Genomic DNA, 16231 nt, shown 5'->3' on the forward strand with positions numbered 1-16231 from the left:
GCTTTGGTGTGAAAACATAAATTTGCTGGGCAAATTCAGGGTGTCTTGTTTTTTTTTTTTTTTTTTTTGGCCCACAGGCCAGATAAGTGGTGCCAGGTCTGTCCATGGGCCTGATCTGGTGTGCAGCGCTGGCCCAGAGTAGTCCAATTCAGACAAGCAGAAACTGCCTGGCTGGGCCCAGTGCAGCTGTGTGGGAATGGCTGGTCTTGTGCAGCTGCATTGGGCCCCATAGGGATGGATCAGGCCCTGGCTAGGCCCCACAGGTCTTTTTCATTCCCCCCCATTTGTTGGTATTCAGTCCTCAAAAGGGCACAGACAGACCTGCAGCTTCCCACAGTAAATCAAAAGTGCCATGAGTTACAGCAATCCCTGTCTATCCTTTTTCACGAAGCAACTACTGTCTTTTCATATCATTTTGCTGCTGCAAGTTTTAACCATGAGAATTCCAGACTGATGCACATTAAAAGGTCATTTCTTCTTCCCAAGAAGGATAGTGCCAGTCCTCAGTTTCTGTTACATCACCATAACCCCTGAGTTACTTGACCAGGTTCATTAGCATTCCTCCAAATTTGTACCAGTGTTACTACTCATCTCATATTCTTACTGAAGATTTAGAGAAAGTTGTTTGTACCATTGACTAAAACAGTATTCAAGTATTTCTTGGCAAATCAAAGTTCTATTAAACCTATCAGTAGGCATTCATGTTTCAGTTTTTACTAACCTCTTAATACATCCCTGTGCTTTAAATAATAATCCCAATTTAACAGTTGAAAATATAAATCTATTAATCCTGATAGTAGCCAGCTGTGACAGAATTATAACACTTACTTGATAGGTTAGGACAAGTAAATGGTGTTCTGGTTCTGTTCACACAGACTGTCTGCTGGGCTGTTAAGTGGCTCTGGTTCACTGTCTCTAAAACTGAGATAATAGCATTTGCAATCCTTTTTGAGGTCTGTGTCTGAGAAGTGCAGTTGAGGTTGTGAATATTAGACAGAGACAGGTATATATGTGTGAAAGTATTACTGATGAAATCAAAGACACTACACATGAGTAATTATACCTAACACTTTTCTTTCCCAGCTCTCAGTGAATGTTGCAAAGGAAGATGGGTATTTTATTATCCTAGTTTTACAGATAGGGAAACTCAGGCCCAGGAAAGAGACATAGCCTGAAGGAAAGTGGCAGAGCTGGGAGCTGAATGCTGGTCTCCTCGCCCCTAGCCTTGCCCTAGACTGGGATGTCAAACTTGCTCACCCTTGCCAGATCTGGACCCCTGTACTAGACGTCTCTGCACTAAAACATACAGACACATTGGCGGGTAAGTTCTGCACAACTGGAGCTGCTGACTGTTCCTGGTTAGTCTTCAGAGAGCAGGATATAAAGGTTTTTGTTTGTTTTTAAATGAAAGGTCCCTGATCCTGAAATTCTCTCACCTTCCCTCTAGTGTACTTCCCAATAGGTCCTTGGTGTTAACTTCTTCAGGGAAGAAACCCAAGGCCTCGATCCACTGATGTCAATGAAGCTATGCTGATTTGTATCTACTGAGCAGCTGACCAGAGGCCATCTTGTTTCCCTTTTTATTTTCTGTATAGATTCTGGGTATAAGTAGTAAGCAGTGGGGCAGAGATGGTAGGAGACTGTTTGCTGCTCTATACAACTCTGTACCTACTGGCCCAGTTGAAAATGTTATTTCGATTTTTTTTTTCCTTTCACTTCTACTGATGTACTGATGTTCAAAGAGTAACTTTGTTGAAATCAATAGAGATCCCTTCATTTAAAGTTACTGTAAGTAAGGGTAGAAACATACCTATTTTGTTTACCAATTCTTAACTGAGGAATCCTAAGACTTTGTACCTGTTTAATAGCCATTATAAAATTACACGGACACTGTTTGAGATCTGCAAAGAAGGAAAACTAACCTCATTCTTCATAGGTCGTTCACAATTGCAAGTCAGTTGTTATAGCATATGTAGGCAGTCGTGCCTCGTCTGGGTGTGCCACTGAGGTTTAGGTGTCCTGTCTTCTTAGGGCCTGACAGCTTGACCTGACTCACTTATATTAGCAGGGCACACTGGACACCCCCCATCTCACTCACCACATCTTGATCTTGAAATAAGGAGGGAGGATCCTTGATGTTGCTCTCCTGCTTCTGCGAGCATCACATTGTTCCTTGGGGCTCCACCTTGCCTTACACCCCGTCTTTATGCCAACGTGGTCTTATAGTCGAATCAGGTAGAGTGCCATCAGGTGATGGGGTAGCCCCACCCTCAGAATTGGACTGCTTTTTTTTCTCAAAAATTGGTAGCCCGCTTTGACACAGTTCAGTGGGCTTTCATTGTCATGCCTGTCAGGCCTAGTGCCTAAAATCCTGACTTTTCCCCATTGGGCATCACTTTGGTCCCCCCGCTGATGCATTTTCTGGGGCCCACACCAATGGAATGGACTCAGTTCATTCTCTTGATTCATCCAGAGAAGTGTTCGTTGTCTCAACACCTCCACTTGATGTCAACAATTCCCCGGTGCTCTGCAGCTGGTCCCATGATGGTGAGGCTCCTCTGAGCCTTCAATCAGAATAGCAAATATTGCTCTTCCCCTCTTGCCCCTGCCAGAGCACGCTCAAGTTGGAGGCAGCTCTCCTGCAGCCATGCTCCCTGGTCTCTACTCTTCTATCTTCAGTTGCCATGGGGCACATCTTTATGATGGGCTCAGCTGTGCCCCAACCAATTTGGATCCGGGACAAGCTAGTGAAGTGTGGCAGCTGTGGTGCCAGGGATTCCCCAAAATGCTCTTCCTTCCTCTTTGGTATCTATACCCCTGAACCTTCACTTTGCTAGATTAAACAAGCCAAACTATGTTAGTCTCCTTTCAATAATAGACTTCCTGCTTCCCTTCAATCTCATAGTCTTTCTTTGCATCTCTTCCAGATTGAGTTTTGAATGCAGGTTACCCAAATTGCATCTGGTATACCATATGAGGTCTAACCAGTAGCTGGTAGAACGGCATTTGGCAAGTCTCTCTGTACATACTTCCGATACATCCAAAGATTACAGTTGGCTTTTTATGGCTGCATCCTACTAGGGGTTCATAGTCATCTTGATGGTCTAGTATTCAAAGGTCATTCTCTGCCTCACCTGTTTCCAACTGATGAGCTCTCTGGTTATAGCTGACATTTTAGTAGTTTCCAAGTGCATGACCTTGCATTTTTGTTCTGTTGAATTTCATCCTGTTTCTGTTACCCCAGTCCTATCATCTGGTTCTTTCTGTATGACAACCTGATCCTCCAGTGTATTAATGATGCCTCCCATTATCAGCACATTTGTAGGCTTTGCCTTAATGTTGTTTCATGAAAATATTCAGATCAGTAACAAGAATTATCTTTAAGGAACTCCAACCTGATACTTCCACTGTCATACTGCCTGCTATCTCCTGTTTTGCCAGTTCCTCATTTGCTTTCCAACTGCTTTATTAACCCTCATCTGCAACTTAACTGATAGTCCTTTATGTGGCACTGTATCAATGGTTTACTAAGGTCCAGAGAGGTAAGCTGTACCTTACTATTGTCTAGAGAAAAGCTGCCAAATAGTATTCAGATCAGTAACAAGAATTATCTTTGGTTTGCTTTTGATAGATCCAAGTTGCATTTTATCCCATTTCTTTCCAGACCTTTAATTATTCTGCCCTTCAGCAATTATTCCAAAGCATATTTGATCAGATTAACAGGCCTGTAATAGCCTGAATCATTTCCCCTGCTTCTTAGAGCTACAACATTTATGATTGTCCATTCATATGGTACCACTCCCTCTTGGTGGGTTTATTCAGAATACTTGCTTACCAAATTTATGAAACCCTGGGATGGAGATTACTTGCCCTTCCTGCTTGACTTGAGTGCATGAAGCTTTCTAAGTTTTGCTTCCACCTGGTGATGGTTATTTCCACTTCCAGAACCACATTCCTATTCTCCATCTTGCATTTGCCACCCACTCTGCTCAGCATCATGCTCCTTATTGAAAATTGAGGAAAGATATTTAGTTCTTGGTTCATATCTAGATTATACTGAATTACTACCCAATCCTCACAGCAAAATGGCCCCACTTTTCCTGTTTTCATTTATTTATATGCCTGAGGAGTCTTTTGGTATTTGTTTTAATACCCTTTGTGAGTCCTAACACAGCTTGACTTTTGGCAATTCTTCCTTTATATCTATACTTCTTGACCACCAAGATAGTTTGCTTTGCTGATCATTACTTTGTTACTTAGCTTTAATTTAGCATTTCATTTTTAAAGCACTGTCTGCACTTCATATAATTATTTAAGCATCAACTTTAAAGTTATACTGTAAGAGTTTTGTCACTACCTCTTTGTAGAACAGTTTGCCTTTGTAAACCTTATGTGCCCTCTATCCAAGACATTTACATTTAAACCAACAAGTCTGGGTATACATCTGAATATTTGTACACTTCAAAAGGGATGAAGGTGAGATTCAAACCCACCTGAAACTTAATTAGCTCTCTGGCCAACTTAGGACATTGGGTGGTGCTGACTTCCCTCGCTCCTTAGTAAGAGCAGCCTGAAATCCTTAGAGCCAAAATGAAGTGGCTCTTAATTTAACAGATAACATTTGTTCTTTGTGCATCATGTTCTAGGCTGTTAATTTTCTTTGATTTTTATTTATTTTCATTAGCATTAGATTTCTCAAAGGGGCACATCTGCAAGTGCAAACCATAGCAGAGTCCACATGATTATATTGCCATAACCCCTCCGTTTCCTTACCCTTTCCCATCATATAATTCATTACTGTCCTGCTTCATGTCAGCTCTGAAATTAACCCTCAGTCCTGCAAACAGACATGCAGATTACTCAGAGAAGCTTGGCAAGCATGCAGGGGTCTGGGCAAGCATATTCAATTGAATAATCAGGGCCATACTCTTTGACCTTCTGGAAGCACAGCTGGTGAGATTGATTCCTACAAGCTGGGTGAAATTTTGCCCCATGCAAAGAGGCATTCTGAGTCCTGTGTAGAAGGTGAGATCTCAAAATGGGGGTTAGCTGGCATGTCCGTCTGGAATGAATGGGAGATATATTAATAGCTTCGACCAAGCAAGGGGAGAATAGGGCTCTATATTTTATTTGCGCTGTAAAGCATCTGGTGTACTTACTGGCTCTGTGGAATTTACTTGATCTTATCGTCCTATGTGGATGAGTAAGATCAAAAGCATGGAGCCAGTTACATGCAGAACATAATTCCCTGTTTTACACGCCACAGACAGTTCCAAGCCAAACAAGCCTCACCCCTTTCTTTGCCTTTTGGGACAATGCAGTTATGGCACTTGCATATGTATAAGCCAATTCATGCCAGAAAAAAATGTTGTCCAAGATTCATTGCTGGGAATAAAAAATTAAAGTGGTATTTCCTGTTGACAATGCAAAAATCCTTTTTCAATACACAATAGTAATGGGATTCCTGTAAACCAAATCTGCCTGTGCAGTTGGGGGGTTCAGTTTGCAGGATGCAGCTTGGCATTAAGTTGGGGAGTTCTCAAAGGAACCAATAGCAGTTCGGTGCTTACTTCCTTTAGGCAGTTTTCAAAATGCCAGTGTGGATAGTTTTATAGATGCTAGTGGACTGAAAAGAGAGTTTCTGAGGGGACTTTGTTCATTTAAGGGTTTCTTGCTGTTAGGACCATATCCTTCTACTTAGACTGTAAACTCTTTGCAGTAGGGACTTCTTGTTTCGTGGCACTGTGCAGCTGGTGTTCATGATTTGCATCCCTGTTCACTGCTGTAGTACAAATAATAAATAATGGTTGGCATCAGTGGGAGTTGCCACCAGATGCTTAGTGCGACACGGGTTGGTTGTGGAATGAGGGGTTGCAAGCAGTGAGTGATTCTCTGCCATATTGCACACTGTGCAGTGTTTTTCCTTTTCACACTTGATCCTAGAAGAGGTGATGGCTGGACATGCCAGTCTCTATTGCAGAGACAAAGGGAGCCTTTCTGCTAGCTTGTAATGTACAGTACAGAGTTTCTGCAAGCTGATGGAAAGTTGCCTTGTTGGTTAAATCTCTTTTCGGTGTTTCTTATGTTTTCCTGCATATATTTAAAAAAAACCCAAAAACCTTTAAAAATGTTGACCTGGAATTAGACACAACTGCAACCCTGAGTTAGGTAAGTCATTTTCCTTATACCAGGAAAACATTTTAAACGACACCCCTAACCTTCTTGGTTAATGTTTTGCTCCTTATAAAGCATCTGGCTTCAAATATGGGCATATTTTATTTACATTAACATCCAGCATGGCTGTGGTCACTGACTTGTGCAAGAGAGCTTATTACTTAAATAATAGCCGTTAAGCATTTTTTGATCTTGGATTAAAAGTTTGCATGGAGACAGAGTTACTTGTGACATCGGGTATTATAGCTGTTTTAATTCATTAACAAGATGAAAATGTTGGGTTTATATCTTATTTTTTTCTAGAATGTCTGAACTGCACAAGACTTGCTGACATGACTGAAAGACTAAACACTCTGGAAGCCAAGGTCAGTGCATTATTGCTTTCCTTTTTGGAAAATATTCAGTGAATTTAGTCCTTGTGAACAGGGTTTAATTGAGCATCCCAGACAGGGGAAATCTGATACGGTTGAATTGTCAGTCAGGTACAGCATAACAAATAGCAGTGCAAACTTCATCAAGTTGCCCAGCTACTGTAATGCAGCACAGATCCATAATGATCACCTCTTCAATGGGAGGGTTGTTTAGCTTCTCTGCCCCCACAGATAAATATGAATACCCCTGGTACTGGTGGTGCTTCTTGTTTGCTGCGGTAAGGTTGGTACAAAAGCTACCATTATTAGAAACCTATTGCTCCTGATCAGAAAGTGTCCATCTGAACCACTATAGGTTTTATTCTTCTCAGTAAGGAACTAGAGGGCAAATATTTGCAGTGTGAAATTCTGCTGGATTCAGCTGGGTAATATGGGCTTTACAAATCAGAAGTAAATTCAGACCCTGGCAAACAGTTTCTGAATATGATCTCTCTCTCACCAGTGGTAGGCACCTAGAAGAAACTCCATCCACAAAGAGTACAAAATGCAAAAACAGCTTTTATTTTTCTTTGGCTACAAAATCTAAATCTGAGGCAACGTAAGTCAGTGAATAAAGGAGAGGCATCTTCAGTTAGAGACGATCGTTTTGGAATGACTCCACAACAGTTCTTCATTCAGCATTTTACTTATTTTTACTATTTCTGTGTCCTTTATGGCATTTCCATTTCCCTAAATTCACCTCTCGCTTCACTTCTTCAACAATGGCATATAGAAAAGTGTATGTGTGCTGGTTACTGATACAGGAAAGCATTTTCCCTCACATGAGTAGGCCCCACTTCTTACTGGCCTCTTTACATTTGAAGGCTCATCCAGTAGAGTCTGAACTTAAAACCCAGCAGCTATCCCAGCATAATTCCTTGTCCAGACACACCCGAAGTCTTCCATTTTATTTGCTGATCTAACTGGATGTAAATGGCCTTCACCTGGATCATAGACATCTAGTTGTCCAAATCAACTGTGTTCATGCACAGATGTTCACATACTTGCTATTCAATCCATGTTTATTGTTTTTCCCTTTTTTAATTTTAGGGGGATTAGCTCTGAACACCTTTGCTGGGAAGAACTTATTTCTGTAAATCTTTTTAATAGCCACCTACCATGCATCAGAAAAATTACTCAGTCTAGCAACAAAGGAGTGAAGTCAGTCAGTTCCCTTTGATCTCTGGTTCCTTCAGTGACAGCCCAGTCCTATTTGTTAGATGTAGTACTTGGGTCTCTCTCAATGTTTGTGCTTCTGCTATTATTCATTAGCTGATGGTTATCACTGACATAAGAATTTAGGGAGACTCCTTTGGTGGGGGAGGGTGGAATGCCTGGGGATTTTGCAGCCAACACATTATATTCTTATAATTTGGGAACTGTGTTTTAAGTTGAAATGGCATGAGCAATGCTCTCTGGAACCTCCTCAGAGACATTCAGGGTTATGTTTCACCATGGGAAAATAATAAAAACATTTGGAGGGGGGTGAATTTCTCCAGTGAAAAAAACTGTTGTGGTGTTGGAAAAAACTATTTTCTCTTCAGGCAAACATGAGCTGAATTGTTATTAAATGCAAAAACCTGTCAGGCAGATAAGAGTAGGTGTTAAAAAGGACATGATGGTCTTGCATCCGACTACTGTGAATGCAATGAAAAGTCCAGGGAGGGCAAAGTAAGGAAACTTTTGACTTCTATGGGCCTGGGGTCAAGCTGTTGCTGGTTAGTTGCAAACAACACTTCCTCCTCTCACTTGCATGAGTTTCTGTACCTTGCTCCCCAGAAGATAACAATCTAGGATGTACGCATGATTCCTGGGGCCAAAGTATCTGAGCAGTGGTATCTTGCACTATTACGCATGCTTTGCATGACAGCATGAGCCCAATGCTGTTGCCCATAACACCATTGTAAACCAAGCCTGAGGCTGTCCAAGGAGAAGTTGAAAGCCTGACTCTGAGGCTTCATTGGCAGTTCCAGGTCCGGGATGTGATTTCACTAAACTCAATATTTTTATGCAAGCATGAAACTGGCTTATACCAGAGGAGATTCTCTGGGCAGTGTGTTCATATATAACAACACTAGCACTATAAAACCTCTAGGCCTAGGGACAGACATTACACATCAACAGGTTTAAGTGATCAGAAACTGGTTTAAACCTGTAACAGAACAGGCATTCAGTGCACATGAACCAGTTTGAAAATGGCCAAAACCGGTTTGAGATAAACCTGGTTGAATGTAGTATCAGACTTAACTGATTTGACTCGAACCGGTTTATGCAATGTCTGTCCCAGATAAGATAAACCAGACTTCCCCAGCATCCTGGCATGCTCTCTGGGCTGGGCAGAGCTCTGGTCTCTGCTACAGTGAGCTGGGCTGACCTCTCCCCTCTGCTCTCTAGCCAAAGCAGAGGCAGGGTGTGGCCTGGCCTGCCATGGCCCCTGACCCAAATCCCTCCCTCCTTCCCCTCCCCCCCACTGGAATACCCTGGGGACCGCAGCTGGTGTTTGCCAGCCCCTGCCACACCTCCACAGCTTGCCTGCAGCCAGGCAGGGATGCAGTTAATTCCTTCCTTTGTCCCCTCTCTCCCCCAGAGCCCCCGAGGGTTTGGCTGCAGTCTTTGCAACTTACCTGCAGCCAGGCAGGGAGGGGATTAGTTCCACAGCATGTCCCAAAGCAGAAGGAGAGAGGCAAGCTAGTCCCCTGTGTGCAGATCCAAGCCCTGCACCTCTGAGCCCAAAGCTAAGACCTATAGGACCAGACTGAGAGGTGGGAAGTGTTGGCAAAGACCTGTCAATCATCACACATGCTGGAGATGTAGTTAAGGGAAGTTGCAGACAGCTTCCCCAAAGAATGCAGAGAGCTACATTTACGTTATAAAGCAGAGCATGTAAAAGGTGGGAATACCTAAGCAAAGCCTTTCTGAATGTCTGGCTGTAAGGAAGGCTCTGCCCTCAGGATTAGTAAAACTAATTCTTGCCTTCCTGGTTTACAGTTTAAGTTAGACTAAGTTTTACATGCTGTGTTTTACTGGGCTGTATCTTAGCTTAGGCAAAGATTTTTGGTAGTTCCCTGTTGTATGCTTTGCAAATTGCTGTGTTCAATACATGCTTGCTTCAGAGAAATGACTTTTACCCCAACCCCACTCCTCCGTCTGGCAGCAGCTGCTCCTTCCCGCCCCCCTGTAGTGGCTAGTATCCCGTGTGTTGTGCTAGCCCTGGCTGGTGCCTTGGCCACACCCCCTCCGCTCCAGCAGGGAGGAGTGAGAGCCTTGGAGGAGGTGTCTCTTCCCTCCCCTTTGACAGTGGCTGGCAGGCATGCTCTAGCACCCCACAGCTTCTGGCTTGAGCCACTGTAGTCATGTGGCTGCATTTCTTGGTTTAACAGAGAATGTCTGTCCAGTTCTTAATCAGCTTAAGCTGTGCAGCTTAGTCTAACCTGCAAAGCGTGAATCAATTCAGGCTTGGGTTTTTTGAATGTCTGTCCCTAGCCCAGGTGTTCAGTAAGCACTGGGTGCAGCATGATTTTGCCTCTTGTATGAGTCCTTTCCACCTCAGAATGAATACTTGTGCTGTTGTAGCCATAATGTGTTCATAGTCACAAAATAGTCATGCTATAATGTTGGAAATCCCTTTAAACAGCTCTTGAATTTGCACCCTGAGGCTGTGACCTGCACTGAAGTCAGATGGGATGCACAGTGATTTCAACCAAAGGAACATAACATGCTAACAGCTGGTGACTTTTCAGATTGCGACTAGCATAGAGGTGAATGCATGGAAAGTCCAGTGCCAAGATATAGCCACTGGCCTTTTTAGAAGGTTTTTAAAAGGTCCCAATCAGCACCATCACTTCTCTTTGAGTGCTGAGGTTTGGATAACGCAGAGCTATACATTATCAAATGACAGCTTCCTGCCAAAAGAACTGCATTCCTGTAATGGAGCCTTGAGACAAGCTGTGGTCTTCCAAGTCTCAAAGTAGCTGGACAGTCTATTGAATAAACAGAAAGAACAAAAGACTTGACCAGCTGGTAGAGTCTGTTTCACTTGAGGGGCCGGAGAAACTTCGGTAGCATTGATTCTTGTCAATTCAGTCAGTTGATCTTGGGCATCGCATGTTTTGTCTGTGTGTTTTAGTGCTGCAGTATTTTGCAGTCCCAGACACTCGTAATGTTAAGCAAACTCTGTCTCTGGAGGCTTGTCTGGCCTGGAGAAGGAGTGCTGTCAGCCTCCGTTTTAACTACGTGCTTTTAAATGTGATTATTTTATATGTCATATCTCTTCCCGTTGCAGTTGAAGGAATTACTGGTTGGAAGACTCACATTTCTAACTCATCTTTCCTATAACTAGATCTTAATGCAGTTATTATGAAGGCAAGGAAACTTTTATATGTTGGGGAGTGTGGCAAAACAGTTTCATATACATATAGATATAGTTGTATGTATGCATGTATGTATATGTTATATTTAAAAATAAAACATTAGGAAGAACTTCTGAACTCAGAGGGTTGTTAGCCACTGGAACACCTTGCCTACAGAACTTGTGGAATCTGTCGTTGAAAGTTTTCAAATGCAGATTAGGCAAACGTTTATCTGGAATGGTTTAGATCATAGATAGGGATGATCCTGCTTTGAGCAAGAGATAGGACTAGATGAGCTTCTGAAGCCTCCACCAGCCTGATTTTTATATTATTCTATGTTATGCCATAGGCTTTTCCTTGACTTTGCCAGGGCAGCAACAAAGCTCAGCCCTGGATTTGCACTTACAGAGGGAGGCAGTTATGCTATGGGCAGAGAGTTGCAGTTGATAGGATGTGATGCTTTTTCTGAAATACAGAACTAATTTATCTGATAGGAAAAAAGCACCAAAGTGAGATGCATGAAGAGATTAGAGAATGAAGTCCAGCATTTTAGAGTTGCCCCTTCCTAGGAATATAGGATTTCCATGGTCTCTGACAGTGGTAGTGTGTGCATTAGGGCTGTGCAAAACTTCAGTCCCTGATTCGATTTGGTGGAGATTTGGCCTGATTCAGTGGCTGAATCTCCAAATCCAATCAGAGGATCCTTTAATCTCTCCAAATTGAATTGGAACCATCCAAATTGATTCGGAGAGATTTGGAAAGATTCAGTGATTCGGACATAGACACAGCTTTAAAAGTTTTTTCTACATACCTCTAGGTAGCAGGTGGCTTGTGAATGCTGCGATGCTGGAGCACATGGAGTGCCCCATGGGAGCGTGGGGGCTTCCCAGCGCGCTTGGCAGCAGACCTGGAAGTGGACCAGAAGCAAATCCAGTCCACTTCCAGGTCTGCTGGGGAGAGCACAGGTGCCCCCATGCACCCTCCCAGCTTGGCAACTGATGCCTCCTGGGTCAGGGGGGCACCTGGGGTCCCCCTACAGCTAACTGCCAAGCCAGGGGGAGATGGGGGGGGCCTTGCAAGCTCCCCAGTTCACTGCCAAGCACACAGCCCCCGCCTCCCCCCGCTCCTGTAGGGCGCTCCATCCGCCCCAGCATCACAGCGTTCACGAGCCATTCCTGGTACCTAAGGGTATGTAGAGAAAACATTTAAAGCTGTGCCTGTGTCTGAATCACTGATTCTCTAATCAGCATCGAGTCTTCAGATTTGGATTTGGCTGAATAGAATTGGGGATAGTGATTTGAATCAACGAATTGAATCACTGTTCTTGATTTGGGCCGAATCTGAATCAAATAGGGCCCATTTCGCACACCCCGGGCTTGCATGGCAATGCAGTTCCCTTAATATCTAATGTGTTGTTTTACTTCTTGGATTCAGATCATACCTTTTAAAAGGCTGTTTCACGTCTTTAGCATCCCCCCCTGTTTTGGCTTTTGTAGAGGAAACATCCCTATTTTTAATGATTGTAAGTCCAATGAGCACCATGTGCATCCATGTCCTCAAGAGCAAATAAACCCATGAGAAGGCATCCCTTTGTGGTGCTGGATCTCACCACAATGACTGTTCAAAGCAACATGGTGGAATATTGGCATAGCAGGATCTTGACATGTGATACACAGCTGTGCCTGAAGAAAATCCCTATCACACTTCTATGGCAGAGGGAGACAGAAATGAGGCCTTAAATATCCCATAGTCAAAATTTACCTCTATGGTGGCCCAGGACCTAACCCCTAACTAACCAGGGGTCTAGTTCTGCCCTCATTCCTCTGGAATGCACCATTTTAAAAGCCTCATCAATTGAAGTGCCGTTGCTCCTGATTGAGAGTACTGTGTAGGTAGGATTAAATCATGTATGAGCAGGAGAGGCCTGGGTCAGAGCCCACTGAAGTTACTGGGAAGTACCAGTGCAGTAGGAAGCCAGTAAGCAATCTTTCAAGAGAAGTTACAAAAGATACTATGTATCAACCTAGCCCCCACCCTGCAAAAGGCTACTTGCCAGCTTTGTAAAATTGAGGCCTTTCAACAATTTTTTTAATAGTGAAATGATATCAGCAAAATGCAGGGTTGCTCAGATTAATGATGTTTTAGATGGGTTTGCACAAGGGGATAATAAAACTGACTTCCTGTGAATAGGAACTGATCGTTATGCCAGGGCCCCTCTCTTCTTACCAGAGATACAGATCTGGCTCAGAGGAAGTCACAACCTCCCAAAGCATTAGCCCCTCACACCTGAGCTGAACTACTCTGGAGGTTCAGAAAAATGGGGTTGAACTATTTTACTTTTATGTTCCACTGAACTAGGTACAGGCCAGGACCAGAAATGACAAATAACCTCAGTAGAAGCAGCTGTTACTATGTTTCTGTCTTGAGACTATAGAAAAATAGCAGGACATTTCTCAAAACACTGGTCACCTGAGCTTCCTAGCTTGATTTTAATGGACCTTTGAGCTTGAGTGGTTTGGCTCAGCATCCAGACTTCTGTTTTAGCTTTAGGTTTGATGGAGATTAGCTCAGGGCTATGGAGAGATTGTCTGAGACTAGGACAAGATCTGGAATTTGTCTGCTGCTTTGCTTTACCCGTATGGTCCTGTCAGCTCTTTCCTTCCGCACCCCTGATGATACCTGTAAAGAATGAGAGCTTGTTTTTCTGGTATACCTTTCCCACCCAGCCACTGATGATATTACTCCATTCTCTGTCTGACCCATATAGCAAAAGATGGAGGTAAGGATGGTGGCTTCCACCTTTGGGCACCTGCTCCTGGCACAGCAGTGAGCACTAGTGATCTGTGAGTAACCGGTGATCAGTGGGTATACAGAATGCACACATACTATTGCCAGGACCTGGAGGGCATTCTCTCTAGCTCATATTTCTCTCCCCCTGCTTCCCTTCCCACTTTGCTCTTCTTCTCTGTCTCCCTTACTGAATGTTCATCTTTCCCATTCTCCTGAAGCCTTGTAACTGCTTTTCTCTAGCTCTGGCTCTGGGACACTCCCCAACGTAGAAGGTGAGACCTACTGGGACTGAGCCTGCTGGGGCCATGAACACTAACATTTGCTCATATAAGAATTGTTGCTTTGGAGCCTTCCCATGCACAACATCAGTGTGGGGGAGCTGCTAGAGCTGGTGTGAGAAAGGTGGTATGAGCTTGTGGAATGGAAATGAATAAAATGGACCAATCTACCAATGCCAGGTAGAGTACAGGATAAGCACAGTAGGAATAACTGCCTTCCTACTCATGCTGTAGAACTGGTATACAACCAATTAAAAAAAAATATACAAGTCAGCAGGACCAGATGGTCTTCATCCGAGGGTGCTGAAGGAGCTGGCCAAAGTCATTGTGGAAACCCAGGTGAAACTCTTCTACAACTCATAGAGAAGTCCCTGAGGACTGGAAGAGGGCCAATGTTGTGCCCACCCACAAGAAGGGCAGGAGGTTGGACCCAGGTAACTATAGGCCAATCAGTTTAACTTCCATCCTAGGGAAAATCCTAGAAAAGTTCATCAAGGAGTTTATCTGTGATACGCTTGCAGAAGGCAAGATTCTGAATGACAGCCAGCATGGCTTCATCACAGGCAGGTCTTGCCTTACCAACCTCATCTCCTTCTGTGACCAGGTAACTCGCCACCTGGACATGAGAGAGCAGGTTGACATTGTATACCTTGACTTCCAAAAGGCCTTTAATCTAGTATCCCATGATGTCCTTGTGAGAAAATTGGGAGGATTGCGGGCTTAACTCTGAGACAGTTAGGTGGTTGAGAAACTGGCTGCAGGATAGGACCCAGAGAGTCATAGTGAACAGATCTATGTCATCCTGGTGAGAAGTGGGCAGCGGTGTCCCACAGGGGCCCGGTGCTTGGTCCAGTAGTTTTCAACATCTTTATTAATGATTTGGATGTGGGGGTGAAGAGCTCACTGGCCAAGTTCACGGACAACACCAAGTTCTGGGGAAGCCTGGTCATGTGGTCATCTGAAGCAGCATGTTTTAACAAGGACATGCACAAGCTTGAGCGAGTCCAAAGAAGAGCCACCCATATAATCAGAGTCTTACACAGCAAGCCATACGAGGAAAGGCTGAGGGATCTGGGACTCTTCAGCCTGAAGAAAAGAAGGCTGAGAAGGGACCTGGTAGCAGTTTACCACTATACTAAGGGAGTAAATCAAAGGCTCAGTGAGCAACTGTTCACCAGGGCACCCAAGTGGAAAACTAGAAGTAATGGCCACAAACTCCTGGAAGATCGATTCAGGCTCAACATTAGGAAAAACTCCGTCACAGTCAGGGTGTCCAGACGGTGGAATAAGCTCCCTCCAGAGGTGGTGCAATCACCTACCCTGGAAATGTTCAAGAGGAGACTGGACAGTCACCTTGCTGGGGTCACCAGACCCCTGGTTATCTTTCCTGCTTGGTGCAGGGGACTGGACCTGATGATCTTCCAAGGTCCCTTCCGGCTTTACAATCCATGAATCTATGAACTATTTCAAACTGGCTGGTGCACCTCAAGAGTAGCTGCTGACTCTGTACAGATTCAACTCTGGGTACATGGCTGAGATGCACAGGGTCATTCCTGTAATGCTAGAGTGAAAGCAATCCCTGGGTGGAAAGCTGTTTTGGAATGGATTATGCACCAAGTTGGATGTTTATTGGAAGAAGTGCACCAGTCACACGAATGAACAAATGTTCTCTTTACATATCCAGAAAGTGGGCAGAAGCTATGAAAAGCCCAACAGCGTGTGGGGATAGTAAAGATGGCGTAGTACCCTCTTCCTCCATTGTATGTATCGTAAACAGAAGGCAGCCAGACGCAAGAAACCTGTATTTAACTATAGAGCAAGTAGCTGTGGGTCTTCAAGTCTGTTTTCCACCCCCAGTTCTGAAACCAGTATTAAGTTGGCGAGGAGGTCACTGAGCTGATATCACAGTTCATATTACAAGGGATGCATTGTATTTATCCGGGATGTGGGACTGGAAGTTAGCTAACCTATTTAACGATTTCTATGCCTCCATTTTTCTGAGCAGGAACTGGGTCACCCCCCCACCGGGACCCCTGTAGGCTGCAGGGGAGGCGCACCCAGGCCTAGGGTCAGTGAGGACCTAGTCAGGGAACTTCTGGAGGGGCTGGACGTATTTAAATCAGCTTGTCTGGATGATCTCCACCCCCGAGTGCTGAGGGAATTAGCAGAGGTCATTGCAGGACCCCTGGTATGGCTTTACGAGCACTCGTGGTGCTCTGGTGTGGTGCCA

General features: G+C 44.1%; 1 protein-coding gene across 7 annotated transcripts in view; it reads left to right on the forward strand.

Moving 5' to 3' along the window:
- Window positions 1-16231, forward strand: part of COL26A1 (collagen type XXVI alpha 1 chain) — a 442136-nt gene that overhangs the window by 356574 nt on the left and 69331 nt on the right. For all 7 annotated transcript variants that reach the window (XM_019511439.1, XM_019511441.1, XM_019511443.1 and 4 more), the window contains exon 4: window positions 6478-6539. In XM_019511439.1, coding sequence (XP_019366984.1) covers window positions 6478-6539 — 62 coding nt within the window. The remainder of the gene's footprint in view (window positions 1-6477; window positions 6540-16231) is intronic.

The sequence above is a fragment of the Gavialis gangeticus genome, unplaced genomic scaffold, assembly GCF_001723915.1.
Source record: "Gavialis gangeticus isolate Ggan-Ray unplaced genomic scaffold, GavGan_comp1, whole genome shotgun sequence".
In the NCBI taxonomy this organism is placed as follows: Eukaryota; Metazoa; Chordata; order Crocodylia; family Gavialidae; genus Gavialis; species Gavialis gangeticus.